The 19,006-nt window shown below is 43.0% G+C and overlaps 1 protein-coding gene across 4 annotated transcripts in view; it reads right to left on the bottom strand.

The window, feature by feature from the left end:
- Positions 1–19,006, bottom strand: part of FNIP1 (folliculin interacting protein 1) — a 121,283-nt gene that overhangs the window by 68,666 nt on the left and 33,611 nt on the right. The window contains exon 1 of one of the 4 annotated variants that reach the window (XM_077326872.1): positions 5,557–6,368. The exons of the other annotated variants lie outside the window; for them this stretch is intronic. Within the exon in view, the coding sequence (XP_077182987.1) occupies positions 5,557–5,567 (11 nt within the window). The 5' untranslated portion in view covers positions 5,568–6,368. Of the gene's footprint in view, positions 1–5,556; positions 6,369–19,006 lie in introns of those variants that run through there. 4 annotated transcript variants of the gene reach the window in all.

Genomic DNA, 19,006 nt, shown 5'->3' on the forward strand with positions numbered 1-19,006 from the left:
GCTGTGTCTAACCCCTGGCCAGAGCAGTATTTTAAGGAGAAGGGGCTTTTCTGTGGCCTCTTTGTCAGCCAACTGTTTGGCAGAAGGCGAAATTTCCCCTCCCCCCTCAAAAGGAATGCCCTGAGGCTCCCCTGCGTTGCTCTTGGAAAGGCCTCCCTCCCCTCAGTCAGGGGCTGTCAGAGGCTCCTTCGCAGCAGGCCTGAAGGGGGGGAGGGGGAGGGGGAGCATTCTGCAGCCTCCGGCCAGCTCTGTCAGGGTTCTGAGGCAATTTACAGTTGGACATGACAGTTAGGACAGCCTTGGGGCGAAAAAGGCTGGCACAGCATGTCCAAGCCTCTGTTCTCATTCCCCTTGGCAGCCCTACTTACCTCCTCTCCCTTAGGTGGTCAGAGGCAGACTGGCAGCAATGTCTCCAGATTGCCCCTGGGTGGGCGGGCCCTGTCAGAACTTTGGCTTCGCACCTCCCAACTAGTTGGAACTGTAATCTGTCCGGGTGAGGGCCCAATCAGAAGGCGCTTTGTGCCTTCCTATTGGGCCCTCACCCGGACTGGTCCCACCCACTCTCCACCCACTTAGGCCTTAGCCTTTTATGTTTATACAGCCACAGCGGTATAAAAAGTGACTGCTACCATGTGAATTATTCATATCTTATTATTGTCTTTAAAAACAATAATGTTCTCCAGGTCTTGACTATAATATAAATTCCTATTTTCCACCTGTAGCACAAAAAATATCACTTTATGACTGTCACATTCTTAACAAATTCTTGTCAGCATTCATATTGCTGCAAATGAGAAATGGAATATCAAAAATAATTACTTGGTCTACTCATGCAGAACCTAGCTTGCATCTAACTACATTTCATAACTCTGAATATAAGGAGCAAAAATTTATCAGTGAATTTTCCAGCTAATATTATGCTTCCAAAAACATTACAAATTTATATAAAACAAAGCCTTTTAACATCATGATATTACTTAATTTTAAAAGACAAACTGAATAAAAATGATAGTGATAGATAACTTATTATTTCTATCAATGTCTAGTTCTCTACAAAGTTATAGCTATTAGACTATTATTTCCAACATAATATTAACCAAAGTTATGAAAACTGCCTGGTGATGAATCACTCTAAACTATTTTTAAGAACATCTACGCAAATGATATTTATAGTTTATGCCAGCTTATCTGTTCTGCATGCCTTTCATGTTAGTACCTTTTTAGAACGTTGATAGGTGCAACCATACTGGAACTAGGTCCCTAGTCCATTTCATCTGGTACCATGTCCCTCTCATGTTTTCCAATAGTAGCCAGTGCTAGATACCTCAATGGGAAGTGTAAGTATCATAATTCATTTACGTCCTACACAGTGGTATAGGATGGGGAAAATATCTAATTCTCTTACAAACTATTGAATTAATTGCACTTGAATTTCATGCAGTTATATACTATGATGATTTACAGTGCAAATTCAATGATGTTATTAAAAATGCTGCATCATTTTAAAAGACTAATTACAGAGTTTAGGATTAGAATGGTTGCATAGGAACTGCAGGGCCAGAACTGCAGAAGCCCTTCCACTTGGGTGCCCCCACACCCAAGAACCAAGAATACAGAGCATCATCTATACTACTGGCTAATAACCAATGATGGACCTCTGTTCCATATGTTTATTCCATCTCCTCTGTATAGCTACTGACATTTCATGTGGCAGTGAATTCCACATGTTAATTCCTCTTTGGATAAAGAGTATGTATTGTAAGCCTACTGCTAATTAATTTCTTCGAGTGCCCACATGTTTTTGGATTGTGAGAAAGGGAGAAAAATACCTTTTTTTCTCACTCCTCTATCTCATGCACAGTTTCATAAACCTCTATCATGTCACCCCTCAACTGTCATTTCTCCAAGCTAAAGAGCCCTGACCTCTAACCTTTCTTCGTAGGGAAGATGTTCCATACCCTTAATTGTTTTAGTTGCCCTTTTCTGCACTTTCCCCATTGCTATAATAACTTTTCTTGAGGTACTGTACACCAGTGGTCCCCAACCTTTTTATCACCGGGGACCACTCAACGCCGAGGACCACTCACCGGGGACCACTCAACGCCTTTTACTGAGGCCCGGTGGGAGGGGGTAGTTTACTCCTCTACTCTCAACCACTACCCTAGCGCTCTCTGATTGCTATGGTAATGTTTAAACATCCCTTCAAAATAAGATACAGACACGCCACAACAATGAAGTGTGTTGTAAAGGGCTGGGGGGATGAAGTAAAGGGCCGGGGGGGGGGAAGAAGGCGTCCTTCAGGGCCCACCTCCAATTAGTTGAAGGACCACATGTGGTCGGCAGCCCACAGGTTGGGGATCGCTACTGTACACAGTATTTCAAATGAGGCTGTATTATTGATTTATTGAAATTATGATACTGGCTGATTTGTTTTCAGTCCCCTAATAATCCCCAGCATAGCATTTGTCTTTTTTATTCCAGTCACACACTGAGTCTACGTCTTCAGTGAGTTATCTACTATGACGCCAAGATCTCTTTCCTGGTCAGTTACTGACTTCAGACCCCATAAATGTATATTTATAGTTAGGATTTTTGGCTCCAACGTACACACTACTTGGTACTTGTCCACATTGAACCTCATTTGCCATGTGGATGCCCACTTCCCTAGTCTTTTGGAGCACCTCACAGTCCTCCCTGCTTCTCACTGCCCTGAACACCTACAAACTTAACCACTTCATTGTTTATTCCCAATTCCAAATCATTAATGAACAAGTTAAAAGGCACGAGACCGAGTATGGAGTCCTGCAGTACTCCACTGATTACCACCTTCCAAAGTGAAAACTGCCCATTTATACTCACACTCTGCTAATTAACCAATTTTTAATCCACAAGAGGTCCTCTTATCCCATGACTCCTGTATTTACTTAGAAGCCTTTGATGAAGAACTTCATCAAATGCTTTCTGGATGTCTAGGTAAACAATGTCTACTGAGTCACTCTTGTCCACGTACTTATTCATCACCTCAAAGAACTCTAAAACATGAGGCAAGATCTTCCCTTACAGAATCCATGCTGATTTGCCCTTGGTAAATAAGTTCATCAATGTGTCTACTTATTCTACCTTTAAGAATGGATTCCACCAACTTATCCAGTATTGATTTTAGACTGACTGGCCTGTAATTTCCCGGATCTCCTCTGGAGCCATTTAAAAAGATTGGGGGGTGGGGAAATGTTTACATGCCTTCCAGTCCTTGGTAATGGAGGCAAATTTTAGTGGCAAATTGCATATTTTTGTCAGGCTATCTGCAAATTCACATGTGAGTTATTTTAGAACTCTTGGTATGTCCTGGGCCTGATGATTTGTCAGTTTTTAATTTATTCACCAGTTGTAGGACCTTCTGTCTTATCACCTCAATCTGACTTGTTGAGCTCCGACGACGTGCCTCTTTAGGGCCAGGGATCCGCAGCCAGTTGGAAGTGGCAGAGCGTAGTGCTCTTCTGGGGGCATTTACTGCTTCCATTCTGTGCTGCTACTGGACTCTTGCTCTTTTCTGCAGCCACAAACAGACTAACATTGCTACTCATCTTGATCTTTCAGAACACAATATTTAAAAAGTAACTCAGTACCAACCTGTAGGCTACCACTGGGAAATCTTCTGAAGCATGACACACTGATGGCCAGAATGGTGAATCTAAGAAATTCAGGATTTCTTACTCAGTTATGAAGCTTAACTGAGTTACTGCCAATTCGGGGGGAAGTAAGGAAAACAATGGTCATAGCAAATCTTCAATTTATCTCAGATAAATTCAAGATTAAATTGCCAAAAGCCAAACCAAGAATATTGTTTGGAGTTAACTTCTGGGTCTCACAGAAGCAAGAAATATAGGTGCTACCAAGGAATGATCACACGTGGTCTGAAATATTCAAGAGAGGGAGAAGCTACCAAAATGTGTGTGTGTGTGTGGCGCAGGGGTGTATGTGAATAGAACAGACCGTTAATCCTTTGGTCAATTCCATTCATTAATAGGAATAAACATTTAATATTTAATTTGAAAGGATATCAGTTTTGAATCCTGGCCAATGTATATAACTCAGTTCTGCAAAATGTTTATTGTACTGTATGTTACCATTACAAAAGTTTAGCTGTGCTTTACCTACATGAAACAGTGGCTGAGAGAAGCGAAAACAAGATTTTTTTTTGTATTCCACAGTAGGCACAAAAATCTTTAGTGGCTCTGCTATGGTATTTGGTATTAATAAGAAACAGGAATATTTCTCTCCATTACTAGTGTGAAATAGCCCCCATATCAAAGTTAAGAAGCTAGTTGCTGCTATCTTTTTTGTATGTAGTCCATGAAAAGCCAAGTTAATTCTGGACAGGCAGTGATATCATGATGTGAGGAGAGAATGAGCCATTTTCAGACTTATAATCAAAGATCTTTTTATAAAGGTTTGCCCCATCATTCCAAAGAACAGATTTGTTGTAAACTGCTACATGATTCTATATGGGGCAAAGGTGGAAGGTATCCTCCTTGTTCTGTACCAGCAAGGTTCACTCCTGCTTGCCACATCTTTAGCTCTAAAGTACACATTCAGTATCACCTTTTCAGCGCGGCATAACATTTTGTAGAAAGAAACTACCTGCCTTAGATCCCAAAGTAGGGTCTGAGCTATCATTCTCATTCATTAGTTTACCAATAATTTACAAAGTACTTGTCTAATTCTTTCACAGTAAGCACATCTTAGCCTTATTACTACACTGTCACATGGAGAAGAATACATTTCACAGTCAATACAGGCTCTGAGTCCCTGTATAACTGATTTCTACTGGTTTTCTAGAGTCCCTGTTACTTTGTTTTATCATCAACCTGTTAGACTCTTGCCTCTGCTTGTCCATTACACCCGAAGTCAGACCCTACTCGATACAAGGGACCTACACTTTTCTTTCTTTCCTAAAATTTTTCAATTCATCCTAATTTTTAAAAAGTTTCAAATCCGCCCTGCATTTGGTATAATCCAACAAATTTTAAAGCAGCATTTTCAGATCCCATTGGTTACAATAAGAGTGTTAAGCATGTGACTAATTCTCGGCTATTGAAACTAACAGGATTAAAAAAAAAACGTTTAACTGATTGAATTGTGCTCTATAAATTCTAACCATCTTCCAGATTCATCATTAAGGTATGTTATACCCCCCCTCAAAAAAAAGTAGCAGTTCAATTTCTAGAAGTACTGAAACTTTCACTGATTATTTTAAGAAATAATCCTTATTATGCCGGATGTCCCTCCCATCTAAACAAGATTAATTCATCAAGGTTACAACCACTAGTATTTTAGACACTATCATCTTTCATCAGAACAATAAGATGCCATAGCAAAAACTACAGAAGATTAAACAAAATGCATTTAAAAACAGATCTATTATATAAAACTACTTTAAACACATCAACAAAACCCAGCATTACTCCCATAAAATAAAATGATATAACTAAAAATTATGTTTAGGCTATTTACCAAGCTTCCTATAAAAAACTGCTTAATGCTTCATATTCATACCTGGGAAGCATCTTTGTCCCTTGAGCAAGCTCCACTTTTTGGAATCTCTGTGAACTCCTGTTAGGAGAACCAGCTGCCAACTCAGGTTAATAATAGCAATGAACCACATTCATCCAGAAGCACAAGACTGTCAGGTGACAGATCGAGAGGTCTGAATTTAACTGAAACAAAAGACGTTCCATGCCGTGGCACCAAAAGACAGAAAGAAAAAAAAGGGGGTGGGAGGAGGGAAGCTTTGTCTCTGAGGCAGGATTACCAAAAAACAAAAACCGTCAAGAAAAAAAAGCGGATCTCTGAAGCAGAATACAGGCTCTTCCATGAGGATCCAGGCTTAGATGCTGCTCCTCACTTTCATAACAGGCAGCCTGCCGTTCCATTCTGTTGCTCAGCCCAGAATTTTTACTACAGAAAACATTCTCAGTTTCCCCCCACCCCTCTGGTTCCTTTGTCTCCTGGAGTATATTACTGCAGAGGACAGATGATCATCTAATTCATCACCGAGCTAAGTGCCCCTTTGGCAGCCAATGTAGACTGTACATGCCAGTTTAATCTAGCCTCCTCCTTCAGCGAAACCGATACGGGCTGAGCCTCATGACCACGGTCCCCTGGCAGCTGTGGCTGCAATCCCGCACCTCCATAGTCCACGTTTGTCGGGAATTCGGATTGATCAAAGAGGGAAAGATAACAAAGCAGTCTCCTCTCCGGCGACCTCCCTTCTTCCCCTTCTCTCATTTTCTACATTCCTGGAAGCCGGAGAATGCCTGTGTTCAACCCTTGCTGACAAGCTCAGCCAGATGAGTGGAAAGGCAAGCCCTAATAGCCATCATGTGACCCAGAGCTGTCAGTATATGCCACCTGGATCTGCAATGAGCTTGCCAGCCAATCCTAGTTCTCCGCCTCACATGCATACATGCAGATTTCACTGTGAAAATAAGGCTGTTTAACTGTGTCGGGGTCTTGTTTGGGTGCCTGATTTATTATACCGTACTAAGAAGAGACATAATGGTTGTTATTAGGCTCATTTAATGAGACAACTCCAGACTGCACAAACTCCAGTAAGTTTGAATAGAAGAAAAATGGGCTAGTTTAGCGTTTTCCTCACACCACCTCTTGAAATCTTCACTCTCCAGCCCACCCTAGCACACATCTTCTGTATGAACAAAGGAGGCACTGTGAGCTCTGGAAGGGCTCATTAATATTACAAGTGAAAACCCAGAAACTGCAAAAACTATTGGACATCAATATGCAGCTTACAAGCCCCTGTCTAACTCCTGTAAACCTGACTGCGTAACTATACTTGGGGCAATACACCAATTTGGAGGGAGCACTGAGGAATCTGGTAGTAAAAATACTCCTGTAGGGTGTGATTTAAAATCTTGGAGAAAAGTAAAGTGCAAACTACTGAGAATCTCCAATGCAGTCTCCTGGCTGTGTTCCTTCTTCCCACAACTTCTCATGTTGTTCTAGCATGAGTGTCATTTTCACTGCAATTACAAAATACATCATACAAGCGGCAGCCCATGAGGACTTGCAGGAGACATCCCATCCCCCCCTACTATTTCTTCTTCCCCTTTCAAGAAAGCTCCTATAGCCTCTCTCCTTCTTCTGCTTCATTGTCTCCTAGAGTTGCTAAATCTCCTGGGATCACAACAGATTTCCCAACCAGAGAAATCAGGTCCCCTTAGTTTTGCAAGCTCAAGGGTTGGGAAATCCCTGGACATTTTGGGGTCGAGCCTTGGGAAGATGAGGCTTGAACAGGGTATAATGCCAGCGAGTATATAATGCAGCCTCAGGAGGGCATAATGCCAGAGAGTCGGCCCTCCAAGACTGCCATTTTTTTCCAGGAAAACTGATCTCTGTCGTCTGGAGAGAAGTTGTAATTCCAAGTGATTTCTAGCACCCACTGAGGTTGGCAGCCCTCATTCTTCTGGATGAAATGGCTGCTTAGAGGGTGTAGTCTTTGGCATTATAACCTTCTATGGTCACTCCCCTCCTCAAACCCCACTCAACCCAGCCGCACCCCCAATTTTCCAGAGATTTCCTAACCAGGAGTTTTTCCTAATCAGGATTTTTTCCCAGAAATTTCCTAACTTTATCTGCATCACAAGCAACAGCTGTATTTCACTCCCCAGCAACCTCTACTTAAGAAAAGTCTAGCCTAGTTGTGTAGTGACACAAGTCCCTGCCCCAGCTTTTTTTAAATTTAAAGATTACATGTTTTCTTACAAACCGGGGGCCCTTTTCAGGATCATAGAAAGATCTGCTTTCCCTGCTCACAGCTCCAGTCACTGAACTTCAGTATTCAAAATTTCCCAACTTTGCTATCTTTATCCATTGGTCCTCTTAATATTTGTGAAACAGCTCAGGGGGTGGAGCGTGTCCGGGGTGTCTGAGTTGGAACAGGGCCAATCAGGGCGTGACCAGCTTGGCCTGCCCCCACCCTCCGTCCCTGCTAGCACGCTACTTTTCTCAAAGACGCGCCTGGCTGCCGGAGCCCATGTGTCTGCCACAGTCCACACCTTCACCCTGCTGCTGGTGTGCTCTGCCTCAGAACAACGGCTGCTTATGGCCTGTCCCAGGACCACTACAACCTTGCTGCAGACAAACGACAGGAACGGGTTCTCAGGGATGAGTGGTCAATGCTTCCTCAGGGATGGGTCGGGGAGAGAAAGTTCTTGCCCTGTTCTCAGTCATTCAGCTCTCCTGCTTTGTGCCTACTTTCAGAGTGGAACACAGCTGCCCGGCCCATCTTCCGTGGGACTTCCTCGTGCTGCTCTGTGCACCCCGCACGCAGGACCCCCATTCCCTTTTCCTGCACCCAGCATCCCCTCCTCCATGTATCCTCCATCCCTGTCCCCTGCGTTCGGTGAACCACGCCAGCAAGTGGCTGTCATGGCTGCCAGGTGGCGCCACTGCTTCAGAATGTCGAGGGCGCAGGAGGCTGGCCAAGCACTCCCTCCCACCGGAGGATGTACGTCGCCAGCGCCAGCTCTTGCAGGAGAGGGGGAAGAGGAGGCGATGCCTGTGTCACTGCCACAGGCTGTGTCCTTCCTGGGGAATGCCCTGACTGCGGTACGGCCGCAGAAGCCACCTCTCTACTTCCTCCACTGAGTCTGCCTCCTGATTTCCTGCAAGTCTGGAGGCACCAGCGACTCCTGAGCTCATCAATAGCCTCTTCTGTGAGTCCGTGGAGTGCCATACCCAGCCAGCTTGACCCAGGCAGGGGACGTGGGAGGGCCGGGAGAAAGAAAGGAGCCAGACTCTCTTGTGCCCCTGCCTACCAACTCCCCCCCCCCACTAGCGCCTGTTACATCAGCGACAACGGGCTTGCCCTCTAGTTTGTATATAAGATTATGAAATACATAAAATGAATGGGGGGAAATAATTCAAGGAAATCAATTTCATACAGTTAATTAGGGTAATTTTCAGAAAAGATCACTGTATTGTTTTAAAAGTTTAGCATTGAATTAAAAAAAGGAAAGCTAATAATTTGTTTCAGCAATGTCTTTTCATAATACAATCATTTCAAAATTACATCTCAGTAAAGTATGAAGCACTGTAAGCAGGGTTACCAGGCTTCACATTAGACATGGCAAATCCCATGTCCCTCTGAGGTCCCTCCCCTTCTCAAGTCCCACCTTCCCCAGGTCCTACCCCACCTAGAGCTGGCAACCCAAATTTCAATTTTTGGACCCACATTCATCCTTTATTTTCCAGGGAGAGGGCAATGGGAAATGATGATTTGTTCTCAATAAATCTAGTTCACAAACTATCAAAACTTTCTGAGTAGCTGTATGAAATTAAGGATAAATTAAGTCTATAAAATAGTCACTCAGGGGCCTCACAAACTGCTATAGCCTCAACAGTAATTTTCCATCCAAGAACTCTGTAGACTGTACCATTTCACAGAGTACTGAAGTCTTATGATTCCCCCCAGTGGGTTTCCTAATCCATTTATTGAATTCCATTCCAGAACACCAAATAGATACTATGTTCAGGATCCAAGGAACTATGAAGTTAACTCCACACACACCAGAAAAGGCTTTGGACTTGGGTTCTTCTCATAGGGACCCTTCTCTTCTGCCCCTCACTCATCCTTCAAGCCAAATTACTATCAAAACTGAAGGGATTTTCTGAATCAGTTATGGAGATGGCAAGGATGCTTACTGACATTTGGCACAGGGAGAAAAAACACAGGTTAAACCCATAGGATGATAGATGGGAATTCTGGGACTTAAACAATATTCTCAATCTATATTGTTGCCTCATCCTGTGTGCCATGCATAAAATCTTTTTAATGTATGCAAAAAACAAAGCAAGACACAGTAGAACCGGAACCTATAGTCCTCACTGTTTAACAATGTATGCTTATTGAAAAAAATATTTCTATGATTCATTTCCATTCAGGTAACAAAAACTAGAACTCTACATATAAAGACAAATATCTGTAGACATAAACTCAATAGTCAACTTCAAATTTTAGTGTATGAATTTTCAGTGTAATCACAATGGGGGTGGCCCTAGTAGATTTGGTTGCTAATTTATCTTCTTATGATCAGGACCTTGCCAGAATTAGGATACGTTTGGTGCAATTGCAATTCTGCTTGTAATTTTGGCTGGACCATGACCAGCACTTAGTATATGGGACACAGCGTGGACCATTTATTATTTATTTATTTATTATATTTATATACCACCCTCCCTGGAGGCTCAGGGAGGTTTACATAGAACATAAGAACAATACATGAAACAGTCTATAACATGTGAATAACCATACAATAATATTAATAACTAATACTTGTAACAATATAACAATATAACAGTATAAACAATGCAACAATGCAACAGTACAAACAGGTCCAGAGCACTCTAGTGGAGTTCTGAGAGGGAGGGGAGGAGCAGGGACCCTTCAGTCGCTGTTGGTTATGCCTGGTCTCAACCAAATGCCTGGTGGAAGAGCTCCTTTTTGCAGGTCCTGCGGAACTGTTTAAGCTCCATCAGGGCCCTGATCTCCTCCGGGAGCTCATTCCACCAGGTGGGGGCCAGAACAAAGAATGCTCTGGCCCTGGTCAAGACCAGGTGGACTTCTTTAGGACCAGGAACCATTAGCCGGTTGGTAGTGGTGGAGCGCAGAGCTCTTTTGAGGGTATAAGCAGGGAGGTGGTCCCTCAGGTACACTGGGCCCTGAGCACGTATGGCCTTGAAGGTAATTATCAGAACCTTAAGTTTGATCTGGAATTTAACTGGCAACCACTGCAGTTGGTGGAGAATGGGCCGGATGTGAGACCTCCACGGTGTTGCTGTGAGGATCCTGGCCGCTGCATTTTGGACCAGCTGTAGTTTCCGGGTCAAGGCTAAGGGCAGGCCTGCATAGAGCGAGTTACAGAAGTCCAGTCTGGAGGGGACCGTTGGTGTTCCAGGGCCAGGTGGGCTTCCATTGAAACCAGGTGGGCTTCCATTGTGAGAGAAGCATCCAGAATCATGCCTAGATTCCCGGCGGAGTGAGCCATAGAGAGCTGCACACCATCCAGGGCAGGCAGACGTGTTTCCTCACATGGGCCCTTCCTACCCAGCCACAGGATCTCCGTCTTTGAAGGACTGAGCTTCAGACAACTCTGCTTGAGCCATATCGTCACTGCTTCCAGGCAGCTGGCTAATGCTTCTGGGGGAGAGTCAGGGCGGCCATCCATCAGGAGGAAGAGCTGGGTGTCATCTGCATATTGATGACAACCCAGCCCAAACTTCCATGTGCACCTTACCTGCCCAAATGAAATGCTGCCATACGTAATTATATTACTTGCACTCAAAAAGAACAGTGATGTCAAAAGTGACCTTTCCTACTGAGCAATGTAACAATGAGAAGTTAGTGAGCCCAATGTATTATGTAAATATTTATTTACAGGAGTAAGTTTCCATATTACCTCATTGAAAACTATCAGCACATAAAAGAATTTTTAAAACCAGGACACAACTGCTGTCTAGTAAGTGATCAGGAAAATATGTGACTGGATTTCCACTAAAGCCCCAGGAAATGAAGACCAGCTTCATAAATATAAACAGAATAACCAACAGTATGAAGAAAATGGGTGAGATTCACCAATAGGATCTATAGTACTTGATGTGTTCTGAGACCCCCCTAGGTTTGGCAGTTTTATCTGCAATCTAACAACACATCCAAAGGATCGGTGTTGGCTGTAATTGATGCAAGCTACAAAATATGTCAATTTGATGCTGAAACAAGTTAGACAAGAAAAGTCAAAATAAACAAGGCCAATAAGAAGTCAATGCATCATTAAACTGCACCAATGTTTGTCTTGTATCCCATTCCCAAGAGCAATCTATTGCAAATAGTCGCCAAACAAGCCAACGTAATACCAACTGGTACTGCAAAACAACAGGGCATTTTCCCCCCAGCCAAACAGTTATTTTATTGTGCATCCCCCAGCTACTCAGGGAGCTGAACAGTCTTTCCCCAGAACTATTAAAAGGGAAGTCTGAACAGTATAGTATTGTGTCCATTTAACGGAAAGGTCTTGGAAAGAAATAAAGAAAAATACCATGGCATTCTGCTGAGGCTCTCTGTTTCTCTAGAGATTAATGAAGAAGAAGAGCTGGTATTTATACCCCACTTTTCAATACTTGAAGGAGTATCAAAATGGCTTATAATCGCCTTCCCTTCCTCTCCCCACAGCAGACACCCTGTCTAGTTGGTGGAACTGAGAGAGCTCTAAGGAAACGGTTCTGTAAGAACAGGTCTAACAGGATTATTACTAGCCCAAGGTTACCCAGCCGGCTGCATGTGAAGGAGTGGGGAATCAAGCCCAGCTCTCCAGATTAGAGGCTGCCAGTTTTAACAACTATACCACACTGAAGAATACCTTGTATCTATTAAGGTCACAGCTTGGTAAGTTATGCCACATTTGCAAAAAATACATTTACTCTCTTTCTATGCACATTAACTTCACATGTTATTCAGGTGGCTTTCTTTCAAGCCTCTATCTAAGCACCACGGTTTGAGTTTCTGTTTTCACATGCAATACTTTTGGACCATTTATGCACTGGGAACTTCACTGCCCCAGCTCCCGTGCAGGAGCACAAATCCGGGCCAGATGAGGTGCACTGGGCCAAATGCTCCCCCGTGTGGGTTCAGGAAGAGGTGGGGCAACCTGCCATGACTAAAACTCCAGCCTGCAACCCGGCATGAAACCTCCAGTGCGTAAACGGTCATGGCCAGGTAACAGCCTTCCTTGGCAAATTGCAATCCTCTACATACACTTTCTTGAGAGCAAGTCCGGTTCTAATAATTGGGACTTGCATCCACACAAAACATTCACAGGACTGGGCTGCAACAACAGTTGCTGCCTTTGGAAAACATGTGGCAAAGTGTAACTCATGATGGGCTTAATATGGCACAGCAGATAAAATCCTATACGCCCTCCTCATTTTTGTCTCTGCAGTTTTCCAGATAGTATCACAGTCTTTTTTTTTTTAACTTAGTTATGGAATATTCAAATATCTCTTGCATATTTGCAGAAAATATTTTTTCACACAAAATGACTCATAGGAGAACAACAGAGAGACTGTCACCACCGGCTGTCAGTCAAAACCAATGATACAGCTATGCCATTATTGTCTACTCTGAAATGCATTTGGCTGCCCAGAATGCTGGAAAAAGGCTTTCCAAAATCCAACTACAGTAGAAGAGCATAGGTGCATTCTTTCAAAACAGTGCAAGACTAGATTGGCAATGTGCATGATACAATCAACCGAGAATGTAGTAGAATACCAGGTTCAGCTGTCACTTTTGCCACTTGCTTATGATTCACAAGGACTGTCTTTTAATGTTTCTTCATCGTGCCACATTAAAATCTGTCATGCCTTTTACTTTTAAAAAATCACGTTTTGAATCAATCAAACTGCCCCCACCCCACCCCAACATCCAGTGTGACTGACATGGATTTGCCCCTCCTCAACCCCAAGGTAAAGGCAGTGTCTTATCTTTCCCAACATGTTGAATGTTTGAGATGCTCAGAGTGTTTCCAAAGTTTGGCACACAGTTAAACATTATCCCCCAACCCCTCAGCTACAAGCTTCTGAGAAGAGGAGGCATTGTCATATTCCGCACAGGGGAAAGAGATGTTTCTTATGGTCAGTGTGGAAAGGACATTTGTGGACTGCCATTATAAAGCAATACCATGAAGCTCTTTCCAAACCAACTCCATAGCTCTCTGTGTAACATTTCTCTTCAACCAAAATCCCTTCAGCTGGAGTTGCCGTAGTCCGAAGCTACAGACATGCACAAATCTTACCTACCATGGAAATTCAGCTCCACAAAGATGGACTGTTACAAAAGCAAAGCCAGAAATAGATCGGAAACACAGTTGCCAGAATGAAGCCAACAGAAACCCAGAGTTGACTGAAGCAGTTTCAAACAACCACCCAGATGCAGGGAGAAAGTGGGCAGCACAGACAGCTGAGCTTAAACCCTTCCCATATTGCTTTGTTGTCCTGGAAAGATTTTTTTTCAGAGCCCTTGTGCTTTGTTACGCTGGTATTCAAAGTGAGACACCATGTGATAGCAAATGCACACACTTGAGTTTGTGTGACACTTGTCCTTGCAGACATGCGTGACTATGTGTATCAGAAAGAGATTCACACAACCAAAGCCGATACAGGGATGACCATGAACCAACTAAAAGAAGCAGTAATTGACAGAAACGTATGGTGAAAACTTTCCAATAGAATCACCAAGGGTCAGACACAACTGAACGGATAACATCATGATCATCATCTTTTTTTTTATTATGCCCACCACAGTGTGTTAGATTTCCAAATATGCCTATGGACTCAAAAAATTGGGGACCACTTGCTTTAGCCCCTTTACACTGTTCAAAGGGTCCATAAGTCAAGAAAACATTTACTCTAAAAAAAGGTGAACAACAATGGGTGAATTACTTAAAGATATTATCCTTGGAATTCAAACAGGAAAAGTGGTAGGCAGCAGATGTAAGAAACTCAGAAGCTTAGTTTCATGAAGTACAACTGCTCCAGTAGTCAAAATACCAGGCTAGGTGGCTACAGTGGTTGTTTCCTGCAATGCATTTGTCATCCCTTGATAGTTTTTTTTCAAAAAGCTACACACTAGTAATTATAGTATTGCATAGCTGTCAAAACAAAACTGAAGCCAAAATAAAGTAACACAAATTCAAAAGGATAGATTCAAATGAGTAGCCGAGTTGGTCTGAAGTAGCCCAATAAAATCAGAGTCCAGTAGCACCTTTAAGACCAACAAAGATTTATTCAAGGCGCGAGCTTTCGAGTGCAAGCACCCTTAAAATGGATACCATTTGGCTCAACACCTCCCCAGCACTGCATCTAAGTCAAGTATATAAAGGCACCCTACACAGTGAGGGAAGATAATTTGCTGGTATGGTTCCCTCAGAGTGCCGCTCTGTGGCCACAAGTAGAACTTGTTCCTCTTTTCTTCCAGTGTGAAATCTTCCATTGAGTTAACAGGTTTTTAGATGTTTCAGTGTAAAACAACCATAAAAGTCCAACAAGAACACACCCCTGGAGCAGGCATATGGCAAGGTTGCCATAATTGAGGCAGCAACCTGTTTAGAGAGATATAATTTACACACCCTGCAGCACTCCCTAGTCAAGTCTTATGTGGAAAACTGCCTTGCCTGTGAAAGTGATACGGTTTAATGGAAGGCTGCAAGCACTCCTTGGCTGTAATCCCTACCCATATAATTGATTAAAGAGACTGCACTTGTGACTGGGTGATAATTGAGAAGCAAATCAATCTCCAGACAAGTATTTGTCAGTCATACCTGGAAAGCAATTGTTACAGAATGTTGGTAAGCTGATAGTGTTAGAAACATAAAATATGATACTGGATATTATATTTCACCCAATAGTTCTGGCCCAGCAAAATATACTCAATCAAAAAGAAGAATATAACCCCAGAACATGAATTAAGAACCCAAAAGTTAAAGAAATTAAAATATAAAGACCTAATAATTCAAATTCTCCACAAAGTTAGAATGACCATAATTCAACAACAACAAAAACAACGCCTTTATTGGCATATCAAACAACATAAACAGATAATACAACAATCAGAAAAAAATCACCAAATTAAGCATTAAGTGCTCTAACTGCTTGTTGCAAAAAGCCTGCAATTGTTTATTAAATCAGGATTCTGATTGTTTCTCATCAGAGGGATCTTATATTTGTCAGAAGCAGATGCAAGAATTTGGCCTTAGAAGAAGAAGAAGAGTTGGCTCTTATACGCCACTTTTCTCTACCCGAAGGAGGCTCAAAGCGGCTTATAATCACCTTCCATTTCCTCTCCCCCACAACAGACACCCTGTGAGGTGGGTGAGGCTGAGAGAACCCTGATATCACTGCCCGGTCAGAACAGATTTATCAGTGCAGTGGCAAACCCAAGGTCACCCAGGTGGTTGCATGTGGGGGAGCGCAGAATCGCACCCGGCATGCAGATTAGAAGTCCGCACTCCTAACCACTACACCAAACTGGCTCTAATATTTCCATATAATGGACAGTGTAAAAAAAAAATGAAACTGATTATTTGTAACATTATTGCAGAGGGCAAAGCATTGAACCTAGCAAGTATATATGTTTTACTTTGTTGTGGGTTTGTTACATGAACACAGCCTGTGGTTAATAGTGAAATATATTGTGAAATGCCTAAACTCGAAGAAGAACAAGTATTCTTAGCAGCACTAATAAGATCTTGATATTCTATGTCCAGGGTTCTGTGTTTTATGATTACACTAGCTTTAGTGTAATCATAGGCCCGCTGTAGCCCAAATACAGCGGGCGCTAGTGGGCAGGTGGCTGGGTGCGGGAGGACCCCCGGGCCCCCTCCCCCCGGGCTGGGCGCCTCCTCCCGCCGCCCCCTTCCCCCCAACCCCCTCTTCCCCCGAGGCCCTGGCTTCATCCTGGGGAAAGGAGCAGGGCCACCGTGTCTGTGATGTGGCTGGCCTGCTCCTTTCCCCAGGATGAAGACTTTCCCCCCAGCCCCCTCCCCCCGAGGCCCCAGCTTCATCCCAGGGAAAGGAGCAGGGCTGCTGAGTCTCTGATGCGGCGGGCCTGCTCCTTTCCCCAGGACAAAGCCTTTCCTCCCCCCTCCCCCCTCCCCCTCCCGAGGCCCCGAAGCCCATGTCCCAGCTTCAGCAGCGGAAAAGGAACAGGGCCGCCGCATCTTCGATGTGGCAGCCCTACTCCTTTCCCGGTGGCAAAGGCTCTTGCCCCAGCCCCCTCACCTCCCGGACTGACACTCGGCCAATGAGGAGCCACTTTGCGGCTCCTGATTGGCCCCTCTGAGTTTTTATTCCGGACTCACCCCACCCCTTTCTCCTCCCACATTGCCCTTAGCGCTTTATTACTACCACTCCTGCGGAGCGGTTTACAGATAAGAAGATGTTTTAGATTCCTAGGTCAAGTCTTCTAATGCTATTCCAATAGATTTAATTTTACTCTCAATAAAGTTTGTCAATTGAAACTGATTTTCAGTGAATGTTAAAAATGTAAGAGTAGTTGTATCAGGATTAAATAACGAAAACAGCCAAAACTTAATATCTAACAGCTGTGCTCGAGTTTTCAGCATTCTCTGATTTGTTTCCCAACACATCACTACATATGGTACACATTTTGGGGCTCCCAATATTCTGCGCAAAAATATGGATTGGACACTTTCAACAGTTTGGTTGACTGCACTTATCCAGATTGGAAATCCATACAATAATTGAGAGCAAGATTTAGTGTTGAAGACCCTAAGTGCTGCGGGCACAAATTAATTTCGTTTTGTGTAGAAAAAATAAATTATTGCTAAGTCAATTATTGCTAAATGTAGTTTTAGCTACATTTATATCAATTTTATGGTTGCCCAGATTGCATTGGAAAGGAAGTGCATTCCTAGATATTTGAAATGCCTCATCAGTTCAATGTAATTACCCCTGATGTTCCATACAGAAGGTTTCCATGATTTGGAGAAAACCAGGATCTTAGATTTTTTATAATTCAGTGATACTTTATCTTGCAGTAATCTAAAGATGTTACAGCCCAACACATGAACAGGAAAGTAGAATCATAGAATCATAGAGCTGGAAGAGACCTCCAAGGTCATCTAGGCCAACCCTGTGCACAGTGCAGGAATGCAGGAATTCTTAATTAAAAGTAAAACGGCATCATTTGCATATAGGAGTAGTGGAAGATGAATTGAGCCAAGTTTCAGGCAGTGACCATCTATGCATAGCGGGGATGAATCAAGGTCATTAATAATATACAGCCTTGATTTACTCTTTTATTAGTTTCAATTTTTGGAGTTAATAAGTCCTCTGGGTATGGAATCAAAAGCTCCCTTGAGATCAAAGAATGCTGTAAACAGTTTAGATCTCTGTCTCCTGCTATATTTATTAATTAAATGAGAAAGAACAATATAATGATCTAAGGTAGATCTTCCTTGGTGAAAACCAACCTGTTCAGATCCTAGAACCTTATGCTTTGACATCCCGGGAATGAATTTATTTAATAAGTGCCTGGCATACAGTTACCCCACTACAGAAAGCAGGCTTATTGGTCTATAGTTAACTGGTTGAGTAAAAAAACCCTTTTTAAGGATTGGTATTACAAATGCATTCAGCCCAGCATTCAGTAATAAACCTGTGTTATCAATCATAGTAAATATAGCTGCCAAAGTTTGAGACCCCCAATCAGGCTGTAATTTGAGTAATTCAGGGGGAATTATATCAGAACCCCAAGCTTTCCCAGATTTTAGTTGACCAATTAAAGTCTTTATTTCTTTAGGCATCACTGGTAGCCATTTTGGTGTCACTAACTCAGGGAGCTCAACCAAATCTACCCCTTCCTCATAAAAAAGATGTGAAGAATGGTCATGCCATGTATAAGTGGGAATAATTGAAAATGGGGTATAATTATCACCCAAAGCACCAGAGATTAATGACCAAAATTGTCAAGAATTGTTTGTAAGAGTAGCCTGTAATAATTTCCCCATTGTTTCCTCATAACATTCTCTTTGTTTTAATTGTCTGGTTTAATTGTCTCTTTCTTCTGAAATATTCAGCTGGAAGGGAAAACAGCTCTGAGCTTTAATGTTGCTGGTATATTGCATGAAGATAGAATTTCATACCTTGGCACTCACTAAAGCCAATTTGGTGCAGTGGTTAGGAGTGCGGACTTCTAATCAGGCATGCCAGGTTCGATTCTGCACTCCCCCACATGCAGCCAGCTGGGTGACCCTGGGCTTGTCATGGTACTGATAAAGATGTTCTGACCGAGCAGTGATATCAAGGGCTCTCTCAGCCTCACCCACCTCACAGGGTGTCTGTTGTAGGGAGAGGAAAAGGAAGGCAACTGTACGCTACTTTGAGCCCCCTTCGGGTAGAGAAAGGCGGCATATAA

Source organism: Paroedura picta, chromosome 3 (genome assembly GCF_049243985.1).
Source record: "Paroedura picta isolate Pp20150507F chromosome 3, Ppicta_v3.0, whole genome shotgun sequence".
NCBI lineage: Eukaryota > Metazoa > Chordata > Lepidosauria > Squamata > Gekkonidae > Paroedura > Paroedura picta.